Below are 27,851 nucleotides of genomic sequence, written 5' to 3' on the forward strand. Positions count from 1 at the left end.
CCGCACCTCCTGTTTGCGTACCAGGAGGTGTCACAGGAATCCACAGGGTTCTCCCATTGGAGCTGCTCTTTGAGAGGCAGGGGAGGAGGCCCCTAGTCCTTATTAGAAAACACTGAGAAGGGGATACCAGCCAGGATACCAGCATAGTTCCATATGTACTGGAGTTCCAAGACCAACTGGAGGAATTGACTAGAACTGTATGAACATAACTCCAGGCGGCACAGAGCCGTCAGCGCACATGGTATGATCGGGGAGCCAGGAACATAGCTTTCAGGTAGGACATAAATTTTTTATTTTAAAACCTGTACATAATGATAAGCTCCAGGCCACCTGGCAGGCCCATACCAGGTGGTAGAGCAGAAATGCGACACTACCTATGTGATCAGCCGTTGCTCTGGAGAGGGAGGGCAACGCATTCTCTATGTGAACATGCTGAAGCCATACCATTAAAGAGCAGAGGAAGTGGCTGCGATCTGTGCTTCTGCCTCTGAAGACTTTGATAACCTTCCCCTACCAGACCTCCCAGGGGACAGGAGTAGGACACGGGAGTTAGAGAAGGTCAAGTTGGGAGAATGGCTGAGCCCTCAGGAGCGTACCTAGGTAGTGCAGTTATTAGAGGAGAAGAAAGCCACCTTCTCCAACGTGCCCGGCTACACCCCTTTGGCCACTCACCGGGTAGAGACACCAGGTCAACTCCCACTACGCCAACCCCATACCGATTCCCAGAATCGAGAGAGTATGCAGAAGGAGATTCAGGAAATGCTCCAACTGGGGGTTATTGAGTCCTCCGATAGCCCCTGGACCTCCCCAGTAGTCCTAGTGCCAAAACGGGATGGTACGACCTGTTTTTGTGTAGACTACCGGAGGTTAAATGATAAGACAGTTTTGGATGCCTATCCCATGCCTTCAGCTATACCTTGCCAAGGAGCACTTGGCCCATGTAGGAGTAGTCATAGATAGGATTAGAGAAGCGGTACAGTACCTCGGTCACAGAGTGGGATGCGGGCAGCAGACGCCTGAGCCGCTAAGAGGGAGTGGCCCAGTGGCCTACCCCCAGGACTTCCTTGAGATGGCAGGGTATTATAGGAAGTTTGTGCCTAATCATAGTGCCCTGGCCAAGTCCCTTACGGATCTTAGGCGTAAGAACTCGGAGTGTGAGCACGCATTCCAGCAGTTAAAACAGGGGCTAGTGAATGCCCCTGTCTTGGCAGCTCCCAATCCAACTAAATCCTTTCTCGTTCATACAGACGCTTCTATGTTTGGATTGGGAGCAGTACTGAGCCAACTCGGACCAAATGGCAGAGAACATTCTGTGGCTTACATCAGTCGTGAGCTGTTACTCCGAGAAGTAAGTTACTTCATGGCCGGTCGGTCAAAAATTCTTTTGACAATAACTTTCATTCTACCAAACCAATGTAAGCACTTTTTGTGCGCTTCGATCGGGGCTATCCGGGAATATGATTTTCGTGGGGTTCCTGTATTGTTTTATGTATTTTTTTGATATTGTAAAATATGTTTGCAAGTTTCTGTGTTTGAGACATAATTGAGTTTGATAATTGTGTTTGAGAGATAATTTTAGCTCAATTATCTCTCAAACACAAATTCTCTCGGGAAAAAAGCCCTTGTAATTTTGACTAAGAAACCCCATGCTAGGGGCAATGCATAAAAGCTCTGTGTGGCAGGAATAAAATCAGTTGTGCTCCCAGAATTGTGTGTCATCCAGTTGCTGGGGAGGAGGTGGGCTATTGCCTTGGCATTTTTCTTGTTCCTGATTCGACTCTTGGTGATCCAGCAGAGAAAAGTCCCTGCTAGGACTAGGGCTCCTCTACACACACACACACACACACACACACACATGCACATGCACATGCACAGAGTTACAGGCAGACAGTCACATACACAGTCACAGACAAACTGTCACACACACAGTTACAGGCAGTCAAGCACACACACAGCTACAAGCAGACAGTCAATCACACACAGTCACAGGCAGACAGCCACACACACAGTTACAGGCACACACACACACATCCACACAAAGTTACAGGTAAACAGTCAAATACACAGTAACAGGCAGACAGTCACACACACATGCACACCCAGTTCCATGCAGACAGTCACACACACAGCTACAGGCAGACAGTCACAGGCAGACTGTCACATACACAGTTACAGACAGACCATCACATACACATTTATAGGCAGACTGTCACACACACAGTCACAGGTAGACAGTCACACACATTTACAGGCACACACACAGCTGCAGGCAGACAGGCACACACAGAACCACACTCAGTTACAGGTAAACAGTCAAATACACAGTCAAAGGAAGACAGTCACACACAAACACAAACGCACACACACACACACACACACAGTTTCAGGCAGAGAGTCACATACACAGTCACATGCAGACTGTCACAAACACAGTTACAGGCAGTTACACACATACACACACACAGAATTGCAAGCAGACAATCACACACACAGTTACAGGCACACACACACAGCTGCAGGCAGACAGTCACACACACATCCACAAACAGTTACAGGTAAACAGTCAAATACATAGTCACAGGCAGACAGGCACACACACAGTTACAAGCAGTCACACACACACACAGTTACAAGCAGACAGTCACACACACAGTTACAGGCAGACTGTCACATACACAGTTACAGGCAGACCATCACATACACATTTACAGACAGACTGTCTCACACACACAGTTATAGGCAGTCTCACACACACACAGTTACAAGCAGACTGTCACAGACACACACAGTTACAGGCAAAAAGTCACACACATAGTTACAGTCAGACAGTCACAGACACAGTCACGGGCAGACTGTCACACACACTGTTACAAGCAGTCACACATGCACAAACAGTTACAAACAGACAGTCACACACACACACAGTTACAGGCAGACAGCAGTCACAAACACAGTCACAGGCATACTGTCACACACACAGTTACAGGCAGACCGTCATACACACATTTACAGGCAGACTGTCACACACACACAAAACAGGCAAAATGTTACACACACAGTTGCAGGCAGACAGTCACATACATGGTCAAAGGCAGACTGTCACACACACACAGTTACAGGCAGTCACACACAGACACACACACAGTTACAGGCAGACACACAAACACACACATTTACAAGCAGACTTTCACAGACACACACAAAGTTACAGGCAGTCACACACACACACACACACAGAGGTACAAGCAAAAAGTCACACACAATTACAGGCAGACAGTCAAACGCAATTACAGACAGACAGTCACATACACAGTCAAAGGCAGACTGCCACAAACACACACACACATAGTTACAGGCAGGCAGTCACACACACAGTTACATGCAAACACACACACAATTGCAGGCAGACAGTCACGCACAGTTACAGGTAAACAGTCAAATGCACTGTCACAGACAGACAGTCACACACACACACACACACACACACAACACTACTGCTGGATAAATTCTTATTCTGTATCTGACTTACTCCACTATAAATTAATTTATTCTACGCTCGTACAGCTCCCTACATTTCTCTCACCCAGTCTCCATTCCTTTAAAAAGGTATTGAAAACTCACTTCTTCAAGAAAGCATATCAATTAAACTGTTAATAGCTATGACAGAATACCCCATCACTGTGTTAGTCCCCTCCAGCCCAGCAAACTGTTTTTCCTTTGGTTCTCCGTGCCCCCTGTTCGTTTCCCGAATGGAGATTTGTATTCCCCTTTTATACTCGCAAAGCTCAGACCACCCCCTGGCTCATTAACTTCAAAGCAGGTCATTAACTCAAGTGCTCTCCCTGGGAGGCCGCCATTCATATGGCTGTACACACGTGCTTTTTGGAATGGTAGCCATTTTGTGTGCCGAACGTAGCGGTGCTTTGTCGTCGTATAACTCATCTGGTTATAAATACACGTCTTTTAGTGCACCCATTGTACAGCACCGCGAAATTTGTTTTGCTTTATAAATAATAATAATAATACTATAAAAGCCATGCACTAATAAGCCACAACATTAAAACCAGTGACAGGTAAAATGAATAACATTGATTACATCATAACAATGGCACATTTAAGGGGTGGAATGTATTGAGCAGCAAGTGAACAGTCAGTTCTTGAATTACATGTGTGGGAAGCATTTGAAATGGAAAAGCAAAAATGGTGTGAAAATGGCCCTGACCTCCTCCAATGTGTCTCATTCCCTCCTCCCAAGCCCCTACATGTGTTTCATTCCTTACCTAAGCCCCTCAATATATAAGAGGGGCTTTAATTGGTCAATGCTTTATAGGTGTGGGCCCCCCAAGCCCCTCCAAGTGTCTAAATTCCCCTCAGCCCCTCCATGTGTCTCATTCCCCTCCATCCCCTCCATCATCAATTGAGAAATGCATCTTGGATGAGATTTGGGCAAGATACATGGAAAGGATGCTTCAGATTTGTTATTATTTGTTTTTGTTTGTTTTTATGTCAATACCATAATAGTTGTTTTATGTATATTGGAATAAATTCCCTTTTTTACTAAAGGTATTTTCCCAATCCATTCTTGGAGAATACATTTTTCCTTGTTCTTAAAAGGGGATGTCACCTTGGAATTTGACACCAAGATGTAAGTTTGGAGTCCATTATATAATAGTCTCCACAAAAGATTGCTGCTCTCTTTTTTTTCATATATATATCCTTTGTGAAGAAAATCTCTGAAAATTTTGTCTCAGAAGAAGGTAGAAGTTGCCACCTATTTAAAGACACAGAAGCTGTTTTGTTTAGAGCCTAAACCACTAAAAGGCTCTAACAAATGTGAGTTTTATGTGCACTCATTTTACATTTTATTGACTTCACTTGGAGTGACAGGCCCTGTCGCCACTGCGACCCCTGTGACCATAGTAGTTACACTACTGGTTGAGGGCTCTGCTCAAATGAGCTTACATGCAAGAAGGAGTAATGCCTGAATTTGTAGACACAGTAGTTTGGGTTTTCTGAATTTCCTCCAAGCAAACAATTCAGGGACAACTATGAAGGTGAATCAAAAGGGTGCAAAGAGTGAGCCTATCTCTGTACTGTAAAATATATAACTAAATCATAATATAATAATTATACATATCGAAGAACCTTTTTAATAAAACAGATTCTGGCATTTTACCATTCAAACCTGGTCCACATTCAGTGAATTTTTGTGATTTTGCTCATTCAGTTGCTTTAGAGCATTTGGTTTTGTATATAAAGCATTTGGTCCGACTGATCCCTGATTAATTAATGTATTGTTTATTTTTATCTCTTGTCTTAGTTACCTGATTTAGTGCCTGTCCACTTACCATAAAGCATCTCTTTTTTGGGCACCACGGACAGAACTTAAATCAAACATAACTGTTCATCCATTGTCCATGTTGTTTGTTTAGCGATTCATCCATATAACATCACACCCATCAGCCAAAATTCAGACGAATTTTAATTAATTTGAAATTGAATGCAGAAAGTCTAGTTTATATACAAGAACACTATGTTAATCAATGCCTATTCGCCCTAAATGGAGGTAACCAGGCAATAAACTATACATGTCTACACAGACAAAAATAAGAATTGGCTTTATTACATTATCTTAGAATAATGAAAACAAAAGTTGGAACAATATCCAAACACGCACAGGACTCATAGGAAATATTTTTTCTTTTAATACGTTTGTACATATTTAAATATGTCAATAGATCGATACATAGAAAAGGTGAAATAGAGAGATACGCATGTGTTTACTTTCTCTGTGAATTTGTTTTATTACGTTACTATAAACTGATTACAAGCAACTGATTTAACAGGACGTGAATTAGATTAATTTATTAACTCTATGGAGTCATCAGCAGCCTGGAGCCGGAAAATCTATTCTATCTGCCATGGATGCAAGCTATTACATTCAAAGGTATGGGTTCCACCCCTATTAACATTACATTCTTGTTGCATATAACATGTTGCAATCTTCTGGCACAAGTCAGTCACTGAGACAAGTAAGACAGGAGACTCGCTTACAATAAAGGACTGCCAAGTTATCATTCCAAATTTCATACGGTAACGGTAAACAATGAAAGAGATATGCACTGGGCCCTTTACGAGGGCATTTGCAGCAGAACTCCTGGGTACATTGATATTTGTCTTTTTTGGGCTTGGCTCTACTATGGAGTGGCCTACATCACTCCCAACCATCCTACAGATCTCTGTTACTTTTGGCTTGGGTATAGGCACTCTTGTGCAGGCACTGGGGCACATTAGTGGTGCTCATCTAAATCCAGCTGTGACTGTTGCATTCCTGGTGTCATCTCAGATCTCCGTATTCCGAGCCATTAGTTACATCTGTGCTCAGCTGTTAGGTGCTGTGGCTGGAGCTGCCTTGCTTTATGAATTCACACCAGAAAATGTTCATGGTAGTTTTGGAGTTAATGAGGTAAGTGGCTTTTATTTGTTCTGAAGAGCAGCAACATATTTCGCTCATCAGCAATGGTCTATCAGTTAAGCAGAAAAGAATATGTATGCAATCATTCTAAATGTTATGGAAATGATTACTCTAACTACAATAAGACCAGGTGTGTTACGACAACACTAGATAATTTCTAGAGCAATGGTTCCAAAACCAGTCCTCATGGCCCACCAGTAGTCCAGGTTTTGTCAGTATCTCCATGGAAATAAAAAAAAGGGAAATACATAAATCCTGGACTGTTTATGGGCAGTGAGAACTGGTTTGGGAACCACTGTTCTAAAGGATAGAGAAAACTGTGGAGCAATTATAAAAAGATAATTATTGTTTCTCCATTTATGCTATACATGTTATATTTTACAAAATCATGCATATGATCGGTCAATTAATGGATTAATAACATACTTAATATATCTTGTTCTCTAAATGTGTTGTCAAATCTGATTTGCTAGTTGTTGATAGAGTAATTTTGTTATGCATTAAATGAAACATACTAATATATAAAAAAAAAGAAATTAGAAAAATTGGAGAAACAAAATGTTTTCCAAAACCAGATGTTACGTAGTTACATATAGTTACATACATAGTTACATAGGCTGAAAAGAGACATGTGTCTACCAAGTTCAGCCTTCCTTACATTTGTTTTTTTGCTGTTGATCCAAAAGAAGGCAAAAAAAAAAACAGTTTGAAGCACTTTCAATTTTGCAACAAACTCGGAAAATAATTCCCTCTTGACCCCAGAATGGCAGTCAGATTAATCCTTGGACTAAGAAGCATTTACCCTTCATTGAAAAATTATATCCTTGAATATTCAGTTTTTGCAAGTATGCATCTAGTTGCTGCCTAAACATCTGTATGGACTCTGATAAAACCACTTCTTCAGGCAGAGAATTCCATATCCTTATTGTTCTTACGATAAAAAAAAAACCTTTCCTTTGCTTTAGACTAAATCGCATGACCTCGTGTCCTATGTAAAATCCTGTTTTATGTGTATAAATAAAAACATTTAATGTGGTCTCCATTATATTCAGAGGCTGTTTTATCCTTTTTTTTTTATATAGTTATCCTTTTTTTAGCTGTATTAATTTTGCATTCAGATGGAAAAGCAACCAAACATCAAAAACTATTTTTTTAATGAGTCAATTAAAACACAAATTAGGAATATCACAAGTTTCTGTGAAATTTCTGTTATCTGTTTAAATTGAGATTATAGTAAAAAAAAAAAAATAAGAATAAGTATTTACCTCTTTTAACATGATATTTATAAATCAAAAAACAAAGGTCAAAGCAATAACTTGTGTGTTGAAAAAAAGTCACTTCATTCTATTGCAGAACATAAATTGCAGATCAAGTTAAACAAAGAATTATATTTCAATTACTCTATTTCCTTTTAGACAATTCCATTTTACAGTGTCAAGAAAAAGTATGTGAATTCTTTAATCCTGTAAATGACTACATTTATGTATACATTTGCCTTAAAATCCGGTTTGATGTTCATCTAAGTTACAGTAATCAGCAAACACAATCTGTTTTAACTAATAACGCACACGTTTACTGTATTGTGTTTCTCTTATGCACGCTGAATATATCATTCAAATATTCACATATAGAATAAAGAATAACAGTCAACATAATAATGACATATATATACTAACTTATTAATCGTTGTCGAACAAAACACGTAGAAATAAAATATACATACAAGTTATAATTTCTTATATATATGAGACAAGTAAAATATGTACAGAAGTAAAAATAAATTAGTTATATCCTGGTTCTAACCAAAAAAACAGTAAACAGTCAGGTGGGAATATGGTTAAAGTTTGTATTCTTTTTTCTCATCATCTTCTCACAAGATCCATTCATGCTGCAGTATAGATGTAAATGTAGATGGTTCACGGACAACAAAAGCTAATTTCAGTTGGAAACTTGCAAATCTGATGTCCAAGTAATGAAACAAGATTGAAGGTGAGGGTTAGAGCTACATTGACTTATAAAAAGCACTCAAAAAATTTTGAGCTTGCTATTTGCAAAAAACGTCTGTCTATGTGAGCGATGCCTCGCAAAAAAGATCTCTCAGCTGGAAAGCTGGACAGAGTTACAAAGTTATCTGAAAGTGCTTAGATAGTCATCTGTCCACTGTTAGACAAATTGTGTATAAATGGCGACGATCTAGTTTTGTGGCAACTCTCCCTAAAAGTGGCTGTGGAGCCACAATGACTCAAAGGGTACCCCACACAATTCTCAAAGAGGTAAAAAGGAACCTTAGTGTGACAGCTAAAGACATGAAGACTTGAATCGTTGGAACTGGAACATCTCTGTTCATCAATCTACTATATGGAAAACATTGAACAAATATGGTTTCAATGGTAAAACACCACAAAGAGTGTTGCTGCTTTCTAAAAAAACACTTTGACACTCCACAGCTCTACTGGAAAAAACAGTTTTGTGGGTTGACGAAACAAAGGTTGAATTGTTTGGGAAGAACAAACAGCACTATATGGCATTAAAATGGGCACTGCATACCAATATGAAAGCACCATCTCTGCAATTAAGTACAGTGGAAGGAGCATCATGATTTGGGGCTGATTTGCTGCTTTTGGGTCTGGACTTTTTGCCATCATCGAGGCAAAAATTAATTCTCAAATTTATCAAGATATCCTACATTTATAATATCAGGGTAGCTGTGTGCCAATTGGAGCTCAGTAGAAGTTGGGTGATGCAGCTGAACAAAGATTCTAAACACTGAAGTAAATCCACTGCAGAATGGCTTAAAAAAAAGAAAATCCACCTTTTGGAGTGGCCCATTCAGAGCCCATAGAGATGCTGTGGATGCTAAGAGAGATGCTAAGAGGACTGTTCACACCAGACATTGTAAGAATAAGACTGAGCTGAAGCAGTTCTATGAGGAAGAGTGGTCCAAAATTCCTCCTGAACGTTGTATAGGTCTTATCTAAAATTACTTTCTCATTTGTATTCATTAGCCATTAGCAATAATTGTACTTCATTTAGGGCAAAGGAATGAAGTGAGCTGAAGCAAGAAATTTGCACAAGGTTGATATGGGAATCCCAAATATTACTCAAAATGTTTCTAAAAGGGCCTCATTACCTAATCCTTGGATTTAGTTAGTGCATACCTCTTAACATTGAAAGGCATCAATCTGTTTAGATCTATCACACTGGATGACAGTCACCCACCCATGATTCTGGGTCTCATGATTCTGCATTTAAGCATTCATGTTAATTCATTGATTTATTTAACAATTCCTATACAATGACGGTATCCAGAGTCCTCTACACAGATAGCAAATAATGCAATGAGTGCAATTAACATCGTGTTACAGTCATTGAGTTGCAATACAGGCCTCGATGTATAACTGTTGGATAAGCTTTTCAAATGATTTAATATTTTTGGATAGACTTTCTAAAATGGTTTAAAATTATGAAAATATTGATTTTGCAATATTTTGATATTTTTGGATATATTGAAATTTTGGAGAAAAAAAAAATTAAGAATTGTATCCAATATATTAAATAATTTAAAAAGCTTGCCCAACAACATTAAATTGAGGCCATAGTAATTTGTAATATTTAGAGGATAAATCATTTCAGATTAAACCAGCATCTCTGAGAAGCATGTTAATACAAGCTAGAGACTCTTAGGTTTTTAAAAAGGCATGGTCCCATGTCTCAAACAGGATTGACATCCCTACATCTTAAGACTTAAATGATGGAAGTATAGATGGGTTTTTGTTAAATTAAACTTTTACCAAAAAAATAATCTATATTTATATATTATATATTTAACAAATATATAATTTATTAATATAGATTTGTGTAATGCTCCTCCCGTTTTTTTCTTCTATTGGTTACTTTTTACCACTTCATCCTAGACCAAAATTACGGAAAAATCTTCCTATCAGTCTATTGCAAAATATATTCATAATATCATATTGTGTATATATTTTGCATGACACTGATTGGCTCGTTTTCGTACCCTTTTGTTTCATCTGATTCAGTTCAGTTATTTAGTACCAAAATGCTGTTGAGATAAACAGACTTTCATCTGAAACTTGGAGGTCTCGAAAAATGTTCAGTTGAATATACTTGCTATGATAATTGTCCGTCTGCGTGAATTGGAGTTAGTTGATAATCTTCCACAAAGAGCTCAGGAGTGTACATCCATATATACATGTTTACCTATTCTACAATTTAATCTAACATGAAAAAAGATAAAAAGTCATGACCAAAACTTATTTTCCATTTGTATTTTTGCTTGGGCTGTTGAGTTGTACCTATGAGTTTTGGAATTCTACGAGATAACAGTGAGAGACTGAGCATTGTATTCAATGTTAACATTGAACAATACATATCAACATTAACATTCAAATTGTACTTTTTTTCAGTTGTATTCAAGATAACTACATTCCAGGTCTATCATTAATCTGGAAATATTATTGACCTCATTCGTGATTATAGTACATCATACATAATGTGCTTATTAGGGAGACAATTTGCTTAATTTATAGTTCTGAATTATAGTTTTGATTCATGTGTATACAACAACTCCCAATTTGAAGGAACAGCCATTAACATGTATTTTCCCGCAATGATGAAGATGTTAGATTTTGCAATGTTTTATAGGTTATTTTTTCTTTACAATAAGCAGGCGCACTATACAACAGTTATTTTGACAAACATCATTCTAAACAATACATTGTTGCAAAGACGTAATAAAGGCCATGTGAAGTAATAACCAATATATTGAAATATACTTTTCATAATATTAAGTCATAAAAGTGTGTCCAAAAATATTAAATCATTTGAAAAGATTAGACAACAAAATCAAATCAAGGACCATGTTGAAAATTATAACAAAATTGGGAGTTTTCTAGTAACTGTTAAAATTTGCTGTCCAAATTAAGCTGTTTTAAATTTTTCTTAAACATGTACATTTCAAAAATATATCTTATGTTTATATTATGTCCAAAAAGGATCATTTCGGACATTTGGGGGTCTTGAGTTCAGCTTTTACCAGCTCACAATTTATTAGTAGAGGACTAACCATGGCTGCCCCCCCAGTAATACAGGACACACACCAAAAAGAGTTATGATCTTATATAAATCCATGGGAAAATATTATTTACTTTCAATATATATATATATATATATATATATATATATATATATATATATATATATATATATATATATATAAGCAAGTCTTATGGCTTGACTGGTATGCAGATTTTTGTTTAACATTGTATTAACCATCAACTATATATATATATAGCCTAAACATGGGGAAATGTTCAACCCAAAATTAGCTGTATGTAATTGCTCATTACAAGACACCACAGTCTATAAGACTGTAAGTTATTACATCTTTCAATATAGAGAAGGACCCTTCAGCTGGTCAAGTCAAAAGTAGCGAGTTGCACTTTCAACAGCTGAAGAAAAACATGCTGAAAAACAACAGTGTATTACGATGCATTTTTTATACATCAGCTACATGACTATTAAATGCGGGACTGGACATGTCAGATTCCACGGGAATTTCTAAAGAATATCCGGGATGAATAAAGTTGGCACAGACTGTCAAGATCATTTCCAGAACTGAACAAATTAATTTTAAATGTCACCTGCTCAGGTGTTTGTGCATTCGGAATCCATTATTGCTTGTCAGAATAAAAGCCTGAAGATATATTCATGTACTAATCCATTGCTAATAGATGATGTTTGACAGCTATAGCGGAAGCTGAGCATGGTATGGAGACCCGGTGTTGAAGAAACGGCCATCTAAAATAATTAGTGTGTTTGACAACCTGTACAGCAGGTAGATCCGTAACAAGTGTATATAGTTATATAAACTGAATAAACTGTTAATTCCAGTTTTCTCCATGTTTCTACAAATCATTTACCTGTTCCTGACACTCTTCGACAAATATGCTGTATCTATGTTATAAAAAAACAGAACTAGCCTCTGTAAGAAGGGGGTTATAGTGTGTCCTGAGGATTTCTAACAGGGGGTAGCCCTTAACAAATTGGAGAAAAAAGATACTAGTTTGATCCAGGGACAGAAAGTCCGAAGAACACACAGAAGAGTCCTCAGAGTTGCAAAACTCTAAGGACTTTTCTGTGTGTTCCTCTGACTTTCTGTCCCTGGATCACACTAGTATTTTATTTCTGTATTTATGTCATGTCTAATCTAATCTCTTTTGTTTTGTAAACCAGTAAACTTTATTCCACTGTATCAATTTAAATCCTGATACCATTCCAGCAAAGATATAAAATAAATGCATGCACACAGATAGCAAATAATATGTGTGTGTGTGTGTGTGTGTATGTGTGTGTGTGTGTGTGTGTGTGTTTATAATGCATGTTTAAGTGAAATTCATATGTTCAATGTGAGTAATGAGAGGCATCCTAATTTTGTGTGTGATACAAGTGAAACGTATTATAATTTAGCAGACTCATTATTCAGGTAAGTTGCAGGAGACTAATAGTATAAGAGAATAGAGGTGACACTCATGTGACCATCATGTGACAGGTATGTACTATGAATATCTGGAGGACACCAGATGCCTGAATGGAGCACAGTTATTGACTTTGTATATCAGGTAGAGAGGTATTTGTTGGACAAAATTGGAAACAACCAATAAAGCTAGATTCACTGTCTTTTTAAATTTACAACACTGTTCTCAATCAATCTTTTCTTACCACTATATTTCCACTTTTTTTCTCTCTATTCCTGTATGGCGTACTTCCATGTTCTATCCACCAGTAATCTTTGTATTCAATTTATATCAATTTTCACTCTAACTACCTCTTCCTAGCTACCTCTTTAACCCCGTAAGGACCAAACCTCTGGAATAAAAGGGAGTCATGACATGTCACACATGTCATGTGTTCTTTTGGGGCTAAGGAAATATTTGTCTACCATTTTCTATCTGTCTGTTTTATCCTCTGTCTCTCTGCCTGTCCCACCTTTTTTAAATCCTTTTTCATCTTTCTGTCCAAATGTTTCTGTTCTCCATATTCTAGGTTATATCCCACCTCCCTATCTTTTCCTTTTTCTCTGCAATATCCTATTGTCTACCTAGCAGCTTTGACCTTACGTTCCCTATCCCTTTTATTCATGGTCCTTCCCACTCTGCCCATCTTCACATTTTATGTTGCCCAATATCTGCCCTCACTTCCCAACTTATTTCCAGTTTTTTCATATTCTCCTTTTGGCTTAAACACACCAGACAAGCATTACAGGTCCAAATGAACCAACATGCAAGTATATGGGAGAAAAAGTTTTATATAAATTGAAATTTTAAATGGCCTCTTGGGGGGCTTTAGCCTGGTGCCCCAGCTTTAGCGTTCCCTCTGTTAATCCAATGGTGTTTATGACGTAAGATTTCCCAACTGCTAGACTCCTGTGTAGTTTAGGTATCAATTATTATGTTGTAGTTATGGTAAATGATGATGCAGTGTAGGACCAATTAGAAGTGAAATAAAACAAAAGTGTGCAAAATTGGCTAAATAATTTGTAAATTCAATTCAGGGATGCTACTATCAAATTGGCAAACCCAAGATATAATTGTGGGAACATCTATCCAAGTCTGCAGTTATAACATACAAAAGGGAAAAGCACAGATAAAAAGCGTAAAAAAATCATAACAGATAAAGATGATAGAGCAACATTAGTGCAGCTTAAGGCATACCATATAGTCACATTCACAACGATAGAGAAGATCTTACTGATCTTGGAATAATTTTAGAATTAGCTTTTTTAACTCAGCTATTTTGGCTAAAATGTCATATCTTCCAACTGATCACAATTCTTTGTCTCTATCAACTTGTATGGAATTCTTATTTATAGTCTTCAGCATTCTTCTGAATCCTCTTTTTGCAGGCACGATAGCATTAACTATAATAATATCGGTCTTACAAACTGTGGTAAGTTGAACCAATGTGTAAAATTATGGCCAATGTAGTAGAGTCAAAAATCTCTTTGCTGAATTAGACATTTGTTTTCCAGTTTGGCTAGTTAAACCAGCATTTTGCAAGTTGGTTGCTCACCAAACCCTTGTGTTTAATGAACATACCACTAAGTGGCAGAGTTATACGTTAAAATCATAATGTGTGCTTTTATGATTTGGTTGTAATTCCTAAGTAGATCTATTTCCCCTTTCAAATTAAATGCATTTGTGTTAATTTTGCTGTTTGTTTAGCGTACTTGTAATAACTAAATAGTCATTTTCATCAGATGCAAATTTCCTATTTGCAAACTCTCTCATAACCATAAAAAGCAATAGCATAAATGTTTCAGATTGACTTTCCATATAATTTATGAAAACTATGCATAATCAGGTTGGCATCAAATAGTAAGAAAGCAAAGCCTCGGGCGTTAGAATAACATTATGGCTGCCAAACCAAGCATTTAACAACAAGTAAAGGATAGAGATCACTTAAAAGTTGAAATAACATAGATATAATAAATCACTATCTAACTTATTTAAATGTTTCCAATACAAATTCAAATTTCACTAAGTGATTTGTTTAAGTAATAGACTAGAGTCGTTGCTGCATCTTAAAATGTGTACACTGCAAACAATGACAGATTATTCATTATAAACACACACTGGGTTTAAAATGAACTCTAAGAGCTCAATTTAGCTTCCAGTTGATTTTGGCTGTTTCATTTGACTTTCTCTGGCTTGTTAACATCTGAAATTTACTACCAGCTGATTATTGTGTAATATTTACGGATCAAGCAGTTTATTGACATATAATCCTTTTGACGTTATTGAAATTAGGAATGTGTTACTTTCTATAAATATGGGGTTTATTTTACAATTTGGGGGATAAAGTGTTCAATTGACTATTTGCTAAGCATCACTATTTTTCTACAATTTGCCTCAAAAGACTAATAAAGACTCTGATGGAAGCTCAACAAGGAAAAAAAATCTTCCCTCGCTCAACCTATGGTATGGAAAGAGACTTGAAGGCTAGCTTCTTACCCCTCAAGGCAATTAACTTGTTTGGCATGGTCTTGAGCTGAACTACATGATTCTGTGATCTGTTACTCCTGACATTTTGTGCATCATTCCTCCCCTTCCATTTTCTGTGAAAGGGCTTTAAGACTAGACTTGTTTCACTTCATTGAATTTAACCACTTAAGGACCACATGACTGTCTGTGTGGTCATGCAGTGCGTAGCTTTAACACCAAGTGACGGTATAGACCGTCATGCAGTAATGGTACCAGAAGGGTACCCACTGTCAGCTGCTGTATTTCTAACACTGCACCCAGTCTCCTTCAATAATAAAAAGGAACTTCAGGTATTTTTAGAAACCAGGGGGTCCCATCTATCAGTTGGGGCCACAGTTATAGGCTCCAGACTGACAGAAGTGCTCCAAGCAGCCCACAAACTAAGCACTACTCAAAGCCCTTCAAACCTCTTTAAAAGTAGCGTGATCACGCTGCAGGGGTGAATTAAAAAATTATATATTCCCCCCAGCATAGTACTGTCTCCCAATAGAGAAAATATTTACCGTTGCAATCAAAATTATTCAACCCCTATTGAATAATATCAGGTTTATTATCAACATTTACAGACTTTCAGCGGTTTGAAATTAACAAATCAAACTAAAGCAATTGAAATAGCAGAACACAATGAAAGCTTCAAGGGATTTCCCCAAATTCAACTGAAAATTCAACTTATAATGACTTCTCCAGTCTCAAAATTATTCAACCCAATAAGTAGAATCTCAACAGCACAATATGCAAAACAGATGTTGTCTCAAGCACACCTGATGCAACTAATCAAGTGCTTCATTAGTTACACCAGGTGTACTTGAGCTGGAACAAATACCTGAACTGGCTAGGGGTTTGTGAGTGTCACATTTGACTGCATGTTAGAAATTTGCAAGTCAAAAGAATGTTCAACAAAATTAAGAGAAGACATCATAACCCTTCACAAACAAGGAACAGGATACAAAAAGACAGTGGAGGCACTTAATGTTCCTGGAGGTACAGTTGGAAGCATAGTTTGCAAGTTTAAAGTTGAAGGAAGCTATCAATGGTTACAGCCAGATTTCTGAGAAGGCAGGTTGTGAAAAATCCTGAAAAAACCTGAAGCAAGACTTGGTGGCAACTGGCACTGAGGTTTCAGTGAGCACAGTAAGGCGAATACTAAACGTAGAAGGTTCCCATGCAAGAACTCCAAGACATACACCACAACTGACCCAAAAGGACAAGAACAGTCGTCTCTAATATGCTCAAAACCATTTAAATAAGCCACAGAAATTTGGGGATTCTGTTCTGAGGTGCAATGAAATAAAACTGGAACTTTTTGGCCTAATGGATCAGCGGTATGTCTGGAGGAAGAAAAATGAAGCATACTCTGAAAAGAACACTCTGCCATGATTTATTTACTTTTTGTGAGTGGAGGGTCCCTTTGAGAGAGAGAGACCGAACATACTTACCGTATATACTCGAGTATAAGCCGAGTTTTTCAACACATTTTTTGTGCTGAAAAACCGGAACTCGGCTTATACTCGAGTCAATTGTCTGTATTATGGCAATTTGCATTGCCATAATACAGACAGGGGCTGTGGGGGCTGTGAGAGAGCGTGACTTACCTCTCCTGCAGCTCCTGTCAGCTCTCTCCTCCTCCGCGCCGTCCGTTCAGCACCTCGGTCAGCTCCCAGTGTAAGTCTCGCGAGAGCCGCGGCTCTCTCACAGCCCCCACAGCCCCCACTGAACTGCCAATGCTGGACCACCAGGGAACGAGAGCCCCCCTCCCTGCCATATATCAAGCAGGGAGTGGGGACGAAAAAAATATATATTAATAATAATAATAATAATAATTACATTAAATAATAATAACAAATAATAATAATGAAATTAAATAAAAAAAATAATAAATAATAATAAAAAAAATTTAAATAATAAAAAATAAATAAAAAAGAATTGCCCACCCCCCACCAAGGCTCTGCAACACACACTGCACACACTCACACACACACACACTGCACTCATACACACACACACACTGCACTCATACACACACACTGCACTCATACACACACTGCACTCATACACACACTGCATTCATACACACACACTGCACTCATACACACACACACACTGCACTCATACACACACACACTGCATTCATACACACACACTGCACTCATACACACACACACTGCACTCATACACACGCTGCACTCATACACACAGGCGGCACTCATACACACACGTGACATTCATACACAAACACGACATTCATACACTCACACTGCATTCATACACACACACTGCATTCATTATACACACACTGTAAATAAATATTCAATTAATATATTTTTTTAGGATCTAATTTTATTTAGAAATTTACCAGTAGCTGCTGCATTTCCCACCCTAGTCTTATACTCGAGTCAATACATTTTCCCAGTTTTTTGGGGTAAAATTAGGGGCCTCGGCTTATATTCGGGTCGGCTTGTACTCGAGTATATACGGTATGTCTAATGCCTGCATTACCTCCATGCTGTAGAGTGTGAAATTCCAAGAACAAGTAATATTTTGTTTCTCGCTACATAAAAATGTCCCACAATTTTGGACAATGGTACAGTTGGTACAGCTGTTAGGATAGAAGAAGAATGGAGATCCATATGAACCACGAGGAACAAATGTTACAGGGATTGCATACATTCATGGGCCCAGGACACAAAGCAACAACCTTTTTGACACTTAGCATTGTCTTATTGAATATAAGTCTATTTAACATGATAACATTAGCCGTGTGACAAAGTAGATGACAATTTTTTAATTGAATATACAGCACTCTACTCGGGTATCTGTCTATTTATAATAATTCCAAATCTAGCAATGCATGTTATATTAAAGAAATAAATCAGATCTTTACAAGACAGGATATTTGTAGCTTATTATTTCAATTAATTTTACACAGCAGACAGTTGCATAGAACGTGCTTACTGTGGATGATTTAATAAGGGATGGGGCACATGAAACGAAAAGCAGAATCCCATTTCTATAGTAATAGCACTTTTATGTTAATAAACCACTGATCATGTCTATAGAAATGTTGACATCTGAATGCCTTTGGGATTTCAGTTGTGATTGAAGAGTTAATGCGAATTTCTTTTACTTCTAGCCGAGTAATAACACTACTGAAGGACAGGCCGTCACTGTAGAAATCATGCTGACACTCCAGCTTATTCTCTGCATTTTTGCCTCGACTGACACTCGTAGAAATGACATTGTGGGATCCCCGTCCATCTCTATTGCATTCTCTGTTGTTCTGGGGCACTTGGTCGGGGTAAATATTACATATTCAGTAGTCACTTTTATTAAATGAATTTATTTATATTGTCAATGATCAGTATCAGTTGCAGTAGGGGCTCTTAACTCTACCCTTAGAATTCAACTTTACGATTTGACTTGTTGACTGCCAATGTTACCTCCTGTACTTAACACCTGACCCAATTAGAGGTCATGCCATTATCTCATAGATACAAGCATTTAGGAAACAGACATTTTAAATAGGTCTTTTCCAAAATACCCCATGCTTTTGACATGATTAGAGTGGTATTTTTTTTAATTCAATATTCAATATGGACCAGCTTCAACTGATGCATGTATTGCATGTTACAATAGAACAAAAGAGCACAAACAGTAAAAGTTAAGTTACATTGTTTTCAATCATATTGCTAAACCATCATAGACTTTATGGACAAAGACCTATCAGCTATCAAGTAAGAGGTGAAAAAAATCATAACTGTTTGTTTCCAATTGATTCTATATTTCTTTTTAGCTATTAGTGCATTTTAGTTCACCAACACATACATATTAGTGATTGTTTTAGAACTATAATTTTATATTTGCTTCTATAAAGTAATGTTTGGTGCACTATCTAAATAGAGTTATAAATAGGCATCAATATAGATGATATTGCTTAACATGGTTTGTGGTTTTACAAGGATGTTTTATCATTCTCTTATGCTTCAGTAAAAGAATGTTTAAATGAATGATAGCACATATATTGATGGGAGATTTAATAGCTTACTTAAGAATAATGCATCAATATATCTCATAAAAGACTAGTACTTGTTTATTAAAGAGTTACTCCAAACAAAAAACAGCGTTTACATAATACACTGATTTTGGTTGTAGTAACTGTCTCACTGGTAGTCTGCCCCAGCAAACATAGAAGAAAAAAAAGAAGCTAACATTGTTCTTCAGCCCTATTATTATTATTATTATTATTGCCATTTATATAGCGCCAACAGATTCTGTACCACTTTACAATATTATGAGAGGGTGGATTTAACTATAAAAAGGACAATTGCAAGAAAATTTACAGGAACGATAGGTTGAAGAGGAACCTGCTCAAACGAGCTTACAGTTTAAAGGAGGTGGGGTGTAAAACACATTAGGACAGGAAATATCAATCAAATAAGGTGGGAGTGAAGCAAAGCTGGAGGAGAGAGTAAAGTGCTGCCCTTTAGGAGAGAGCAAAAGACGTGTGTAAGGTAGAGGTTACTCTGGGAGGCCATAAGCTTTCCTAAAGAGATGGGTTTTAAGGCACTTCTTAAACAATTGAAGATAAGGGAGAGTCTGATGGCGGTAGGCAGGCTATTCCATAGGAAGAGAGCCGCCCACGAGAAGTCCTGCAAGCGTGAGTTGGCCATATGGGTGCGAGCAGCAGACAGGAGCAGAGAGACAGAGAAGGGGCATACCTATAGATCTGTGAGGAGATATAAGAGGGGCTAGAATTGTTAAGTGCTTTATTGGTATGGGTTAGCACTTTGAATTGACTCCTATAGGATACAGGAATCAAATGTAAGGACTGACAGAGGAATAAGGTGTGAGAGGACCGACTAGAGAGGAAAATCAGTCTGGCGGCAGCAATTATTACAGACTATAGCGGGCAATACGGCTTTTGGGAAGAACAGTCAGGAGAGGGTTACAATAATCCATGCGGGAAATTACTAGAGCATAGACAAGCTCCTTGGTAGCATCTTGCGTAAGAAAAGTGTGGATGAGGGCTATGTTTTTGAGATGGAATCTACAGGATTTGGCAACATACTGGATGTGAGGCTCAAAGGTGAGGCCAGAATCAAGTATGATGTCAAGACAGCCCGCTTGCAAGGATGAACTTATGTGGATACCACTAACTTGAAGGGAGAGCAAAAGAGGAGGATTGGTATTAGGAGAAGGAAAGACAAGGAGCTCAGTTTAAGAGAAATTGAGTTTCAGAAAGTGGGAGGACATCCAGTCAGAGATGGATGAAAGGCAAGCAGTGACATGTTGCTGGACGGCAGGGGAGAGGTCCAGGGAGGAAAGATATATCTGGGTGTCATCAGCGTACAGGTGGTAGTGGAATCCAAATGAGGTAATACGTTTGCCAAGAGAGGCAGTATAAAGAGAAAATAGAAGGGGACCAAGGACAGAGCCTTGGGGGACTCCAAGGACAAGGGGAGGAGGTATCATTAAAAAAAGAGACACTGAATGAGCATGGGGAGAGATAAGAGGAAAACCACGAGAGAACAGAGCCACAGAGACCCAGTGATTGACGAGTTTGAAGAAGGACAGCATGATCAAAGGTGTCAAAGGCAGCAGAGAGGTCAAGAAGAATTATTATGAAGTAGTGGCCTTTGGATATAGCTGTGATTAGGTCGTTAGTAACTTTTATAAGAGCAGTCTCAGTAGAGTGGAGAGGGCAGAAGCCAGATTGAAGAGGGTCAAGGAGAGAGTTGGAATTGAGGAAGTGAGACATAAGGGTAAAGACAAGTCTTTCCAGAAGCTTTGAGGAAAAAGGAAGCAGGGATATGAGACGATAGTTAGACGGGGAGGACAGGTCAAGAGATGTTTTTTTTCAGGATAGGTAATACAGTGGCATGTTTAAGGTAATCAGGGAAAACGCTAGAAGAGAGAGAGAGAGCAGTTAAAGATGTGTGTTAAGGAAGGTACAAGACAAGGGGAGAGATGTGTGATAAGGTGAAATGGGACAGGATCGACAGGACCTTTGCGGTCATAGGAGGGGAGGATGGACTGGCGGGAGGACTCTTAGGACAGGATGTCCATACGATAAATATGTCCCAGTACATACATTCACCAATAAAGTGAACTTGAGATGTTAACATGAAAAAAAAAACACAAAAAAAAAAAACACAGTGACTATTAAAAAACATGAACAATCCAGATCAGGGAAGCCTTTTGCCATAAAAACAGATTTGCTTTTCCACTAAACAAGTTTCCAAAAATAATCGCTGAGCTCAATCAGCTTATTTTCCAATAGAATACATTTTGCAATTATATTTGCACAAAGTAACATATAATATAATTTGATTAGCTCTAGGCTACATACTGAATTTCTCAACCAAATGAAGAAATTCATTTTATTCGAAATGCAAGGTAATACATATCTCTTATTTTATAGTCAACAAATCTGAATATGAATGTAATCATGAACAGTGTTATGCTTTTTATAACAAAATGTTTGAGCAGTTGTCATTATTAATTATTTTATTTGAACATCAATTAATGATTTTGTGAACCATCACAAATTATTGATTAGACTATATAAACCACACTTTATGCAATATGTTACACTGTTTGATATTCAAACATCTGGAACCTTGCTGTAAGGGAAATAATTACAAGTCCATATGTCAAATCTTGTGTGAAACAGACGTTAATGGCTACAGGCTATGATTTATAGCGAAAAATTCTCAATTATTCTTGCATTATATAACAAGTATAAATCATTGGAATACTAATATATTTTAGTCCAAGACTATATACTAATTGATGATGTGCTACTGAAAACTAGAATATTTTTCTTTAAAAAAAAAAATGCAGTTAAGGGGTTACTGTAACCTTTTTGCACTATGTCTTTTTTATTCATATTGCTCTTGTGAAATGTACATTGCCCTAATTTATATTTCCCTCTAATTTAAAAAAAAAAAAAAACAACACCTGTAAAATAAGACTTAAAGGGACACTATAGTCACCAGAACAATACAGCTTATTGAATTTGTTCTGGTGAGTAGAATCATTACCTTCAGGCTTTTTGCTGTAAACATTGTCTTTTCAGAGAAATTACAGCCTAGTGATAACTTCACTGGCCACTCCTCGAATGGCTGTTAGAGATCCTTCCTGGGTCATGGCTGCCTAAAATGCATCCAAACATTCAGTATCTCCTCCCTCTGCATGCAGACACTGAACTTTCCTCATAGAGATTCATTGATTCAGTCCATCTCTATGAGAAGGTGCTGATTGGCCAGGGCTGTGTTTGAATCATGCTGGCTCTGCCCCTGATCTGCCTCTTTGTCAGTCTAAAGAGTCTAACAGCAAGCAGAGCTACAGCTTCAGGCTTGGATACAGTAAGATTTTTACTATATTTATGGAGGCATGAGGGGCCCAGGGGGGTCCAGATTGTGGTTTTAACACTATTGGATCAGGAATACATGTTTGTGTTTCTGACCCTATAGTAATCTTTTAACTTACCTAGAATCTAGCAATGGGCAAAGTTATCCTCGATGCTTTCCACTGCCCATCCACCATGGGGTTCCTGCTTCCCTCTCCATGGTCCAGTCAGATGCTGATGCTTCTCTTCACTTTCCTGCTTCCCTCTCCATGGTCCTATCAAATGTAAGCATTTGATTGGTCCGATCTCACAGGCTCAGAGTGCTCGCATATGTTCCGAATAGAGGATGGAAGAGAGTGTGGGGTGTACATTGGGGTGGATAAGGGGTGAGGATTTAAAAAAAAAATGGATGAATGCTAGACAATGTAGGGTGGCAGGGATGGCTGAAAGGGATCGCAAGAGTTAGACGACACACAGACTTCAACATGCAGGCGTGCTCACAGATTATGTCTGTTGCCAGCGCACAATGCATTCTTATTACAACCATAAGTTTTGTAAAGAATTAAAGTTAGGCAGCACAGAACTGAATTATTTGCTTCATGAGTTTACGTGTGCCGGGGGTGCAAGTAGACAGCACAACAGTGGAGATTGCTTTGTATTGGCAGTGTTTCAAGTAGAAACAGTGTACATACAGATTGCTTGCTCCTTGACCACTTCTAAAAGCCGGGTGTCTATGGGTTTATTCTTGCTGGAGAAGACCGGAAATGTTTTAGAGCAAACCAGGGCCATGCAGGACCATAATAATTGATTATGAGCAATAAATGGTTGATGCTCTCTGCCAATCATTATAGTCTAGCATGGGTCCTTTAGTGGGCTGTAGTGATTATGCTGCTTACTGTTATGGTGCTTGTACGGTTCTTTTAACTTATTCATGGCTTTTGGGACTGACAAATTTAAATTAATACTACATTTCCCCAGTATATATTTTTGAAAGTTTCACTTTTTTTTTCTATTTTTTTCTATGAAACTTTAGTTAAATAAAAATCAAAAAACAAAAAAACAACATTGTTTAATGAGGGGAACCTTAGTTTATTCCTAAATTATATGCTTGCTAATTTTTGTTGTATTTCTATGCCGATCTCTAGGTTACCTGTATTTAAGACAGAAAAGATTCCAGATTTATCAATGATGCATGTTATTATCTGAGATTCACTGACATTCACTAAATAATATATATTTTTTTATTAATACATATACAGCACATAGTTCTATACATTGTATTTTTTAACCAGTGCTCTTAAAAGTACTTTTTCGGAACACAATAGGCCTCTCAATTATTATTTTTTTCAACTGATTGCTACAGCATGGTGATTGATGTCATCTAAGAAATGCTTAGCACACACAAAGCATCATTTTATACTTAGCTCTGATGGGTATTAGAATAACGGCTGGTATCCACAAAGTTTTAAAAAAATGTTGTTGTTGTTTTTAATTCAGATCTACTTTACTGGCTGCTCTATGAACCCAGCTCGATCCTTTGGCCCAGCAATGATTGTTGGAAACTTTTGCGACCATTGGGTAAGATAAGAAAATTATTAAACATTAAATGCGCTGAATAAAAGGTTTGCAAAATGTACAATGAATATATATTATGTAACGTTCTCCAAGTGTCTTATAGTCTCTTTCTTGCTGACAAAGAATGCAGCTCAGACTTTCAAACTGTACTGTTCTAGATTTCTCAAGATTTCTGAAGATTTATCAAGAAATGAAAAGCTAGTTGACCACATTTCTTCCAAAAAAATGTGAATAGAAACTATTATTTTGTGGTATATTATTAACTCAATAGATACATGATTTTTTTCTTTGTCTTTCTTGTTCCTTCCTTGCTAATAATCTAGATCTAAAGTCCATTTATTTTGCACCATCACTAAAAAAGAACCCGCATGTTTATTATTCAATAGCATTTTAAGATGTATATATATTTTATTCATGAAATACATTTTTTTAAAACGTCATTGAATGGCAGATCGCATAGTACGACTACGGACACATAGTCCCTAATTAAAGAAACGTTCCAAGCACCATAACCACTAAAGCTCGCTGTAGTGGATATTGTGTCAGTGGTGCCTTTGTGCCATTTCGTGATAAGCAGTGTAAATCTGTGTGAATTATTTGACAACTTAACTGGGGTCTTCTAGGTAATGAGCTCCTTCCTGAATTGTTGAATGGGTTTTCCATCTGCAAGAGAGGAAGCTCCTAGTGGACCCCTAGTAATTTGTCAATTTGGTTGCAGATGGTTTGACTACTTACCCTGGAGGGGTGTCAAGGCACTCTTGGCACCATAACAACTGCAGCAAGTTGTAATGCCCGTGGTTATTTCAGTGTTCTCTTACATTATTCATTAGAACTCTTAGCAACAACAACAAAAAAATCAATGACAAACCTGTGACCTGTTTCAGGAAAATTGACATTATCGAACTTTATTGTCTGGGATTAGTGAGCAAGGACACAAAACAGTATACATTAGGTCTGCGTTTATTCACTAAACAGCAAGATGCTTTGACTTGGTAATCAATTTATAAAATACACAAAAGTTATACGAAATCTGTATTTCCACAAAGGTGAAGATTTTTTTCAATATTTTTTTTTTGTTCTAACGTTTGTAGTGAAGTCACCGCAGTTCACTGTTTACTGAGTAAACCCCCTGAGTCTATGTTCAACTTCAAATGCTTCAAGTTAGTCCTGATTAATTTGCATGCAGCTTTTTTAGGTCTGTAGCTTTGGTTGCATTTCACACTTAACTTTTCATGTTTTCCATCCATGAAATGTATTTTGTTTTGCAATCCTCGTACTAATTTGCCTACAGGCATGTTTCCAACATATGAATAATGCAACAAAAACTTTCTTAGATTTAAATTCTAAATTAAATCGATATCACCTTCTTGACTTGTTTGATATGTTTACGTCCTACCACCATCTAATTTTAATTGCAAAAATAATAAAATTTTAATCATTTCTCAATATGTTCTAATTAACAGTTGCTGCTTGACCACATACCACTGGTCATAGGTATATCTGTTGTGCAAAATATTAGCAGGGTTATTCACAAAAGTGAGAACTCAAAGTGAATTTTAAATTTAAGGTCAAAGTAGCCAAACTGAAAGTTTCTGTTTTTACCTTACATGTGAAATCCACTTTGAATTCTCACTTCAGTAACTAACGCTTTTAGAGTTGCACACTTTATAAAATACATAATTTCCCTTCTCAAACATATTAGCCAAATTGTCTGAAAATGTAAATAATAATTTTATTTTTTAATTTACATTAAAGATTCCACACATTTTTGCTCTTGAACTTAAATAAGGGGAAAAAAAGTTTAAAAGATTTTTCAGATATGCCACAAATATGGAGACATTTGTTTGACTCCAATTTCAGATTTCTCCTTGGATCCACACGATGTTACCACATATATTAAGTACTGTATCCTTGTATACTTAAAAGGCATCAAGACCATGTTTACAACTCTCTCTAAAAATGCAACCATTATATATTCCTCTGTTAATACAGGACCCTCCTTTCTTCATGTCTCTCAACTAATTTTGTAGTCTGCCTCAACACTTTTTTTAATTCTATAAAATACCTTTTTAAAACCAGTCCCCAAAATGGCACTGCACAAACAAGAAGACAATAATATAGTTTCATCATATTAATTAATATAAACTTTAATGCATGACAGCACTTTATTTACTTGTGCATCTTATGAACTGACATTGCACACTGTTTTCTAATCAGTTGTCTTTAATAATGTCCAAGTCATCTTCATTTATCATTGTCCCTAATTCAACCTCATCGATTGCTTGCTTGTTCCTAATCCCAAAATGCATAACTCTACATTTTTCCATGTTCAATCTCATCTGCTTTTTGCCTTCCTCATTCCCTATTTTATTCAGAGAACAAAGTTATGTCCTACATAGATTGTATCACCTTACCTATTTTTCTGTAATCTGCAAACTGCACGAGACTTTTGGTGCCTGTTGCACAATCTTTAATTAATAAGTTACAGAGAAGTACAGTCAGTGCAGTATCTATGGGACTTTTCTTACCACGATTGCCCAACTACATTAACTACTACAGTATGTATGACTTCTCTAAGACAGTGTTCAATCCAGAGCTAGTATGTTATCTAAGCCAATTGATTTTAATGTGAACAGTAACTTTTTATAGACTCTATAAAATTATTTGATAACATCAAATATGTAAGATGTCAAGTTGAGGTCAACTTCTACAATAATTATCAAGTTATTTTAGGTAGTTCCCAGCTATGTTCAAACATATGTGTTCATTTATCATTAAGATGCTATTTAACAGACGGGAACAAATGGAATATAATCTCATGTGGGTCCTGTCAATATTTTATTACATTCCCAATAACCTGCTAATTGGTATTTACATCATTTTAAATGTGTCATGTGTAGTTTTGTTTCTGTTATATTTCTGAAATATTTAGAGCATATTAACAATGAAGAGAATATAACTGAGCAAGCAAGTTTTTAAAAAAAAAAATATTATAAACATGACATTGAAATTTTGCTATTTGACATTATCACTACTTTCTATTACTAAAAGATTGTGAATAGCAAATTTAGTTTTCGGATGTTCTAGAGCCAAGGAGGTCATTTTAATGAGCATTTTTCAGTGTAGCTAAGAAGATTTTAAAAAACAAAGTGTTTCTATGTTTCTCTGTAGATCTTCTGGATTGGACCTTTAGTAGGTAGCATCTTAGCATCACTGATCTACAACTACATCCTGTGCCCCCATCAAGAGAGCTTCAGGGAGAAACTAGATATCCTTCTAGGAAGAATGCCAAACGAGGAAGAAGAAGAATGGGAAGAAAGACAAGAACAGCCAAGGAGGAAGTCCATGGAGCTACAAACTTTGTAATATGAAGCTGCAAACTGATACAGGA

At 37.2% G+C, this 27,851-nt stretch overlaps 1 protein-coding gene across 1 annotated transcript; it reads left to right on the top strand.

The window, feature by feature from the left end:
* The first annotated feature begins 6,106 nt into the window (after positions 1 to 6,106).
* On the top strand, positions 6,107 to 27,826 carry LOC134597413 (aquaporin-2-like). The gene is made up of 4 exons (XM_063444830.1): positions 6,107 to 6,466; positions 18,668 to 18,832; positions 24,383 to 24,463; positions 27,632 to 27,826. The coding sequence occupies exons 1-4, from the start codon at positions 6,107 to 6,109 to the stop codon at positions 27,824 to 27,826; spliced, it is 801 nt and encodes a 266-aa protein (XP_063300900.1).
* The last annotated feature ends 25 nt before the right edge of the window (positions 27,827 to 27,851 follow it).

Source organism: Pelobates fuscus, chromosome 1 (genome assembly GCF_036172605.1).
Source record: "Pelobates fuscus isolate aPelFus1 chromosome 1, aPelFus1.pri, whole genome shotgun sequence".
Classification (NCBI taxonomy): domain Eukaryota; kingdom Metazoa; phylum Chordata; class Amphibia; order Anura; family Pelobatidae; genus Pelobates; species Pelobates fuscus.

Bases quoted from the DNA above. Each gene is read 5' to 3' on its own strand.
- LOC134597413 (XM_063444830.1), top strand. From the start codon at position 6,107: ATGAAAGAGATATGCACTGGGCCCTTTACGAGGGCATTTGCAGCAGAA. The intron at 18,833-24,382 runs GTAAATATTACA...TTTTTAATTCAG, and splicing joins TTCTGGGGCACTTGGTCGGG to ATCTACTTTACTGGCTGCTC. The intron at 24,464-27,631 runs GTAAGATAAGAA...GTTTCTCTGTAG, and splicing joins GAAACTTTTGCGACCATTGG to ATCTTCTGGATTGGACCTTT.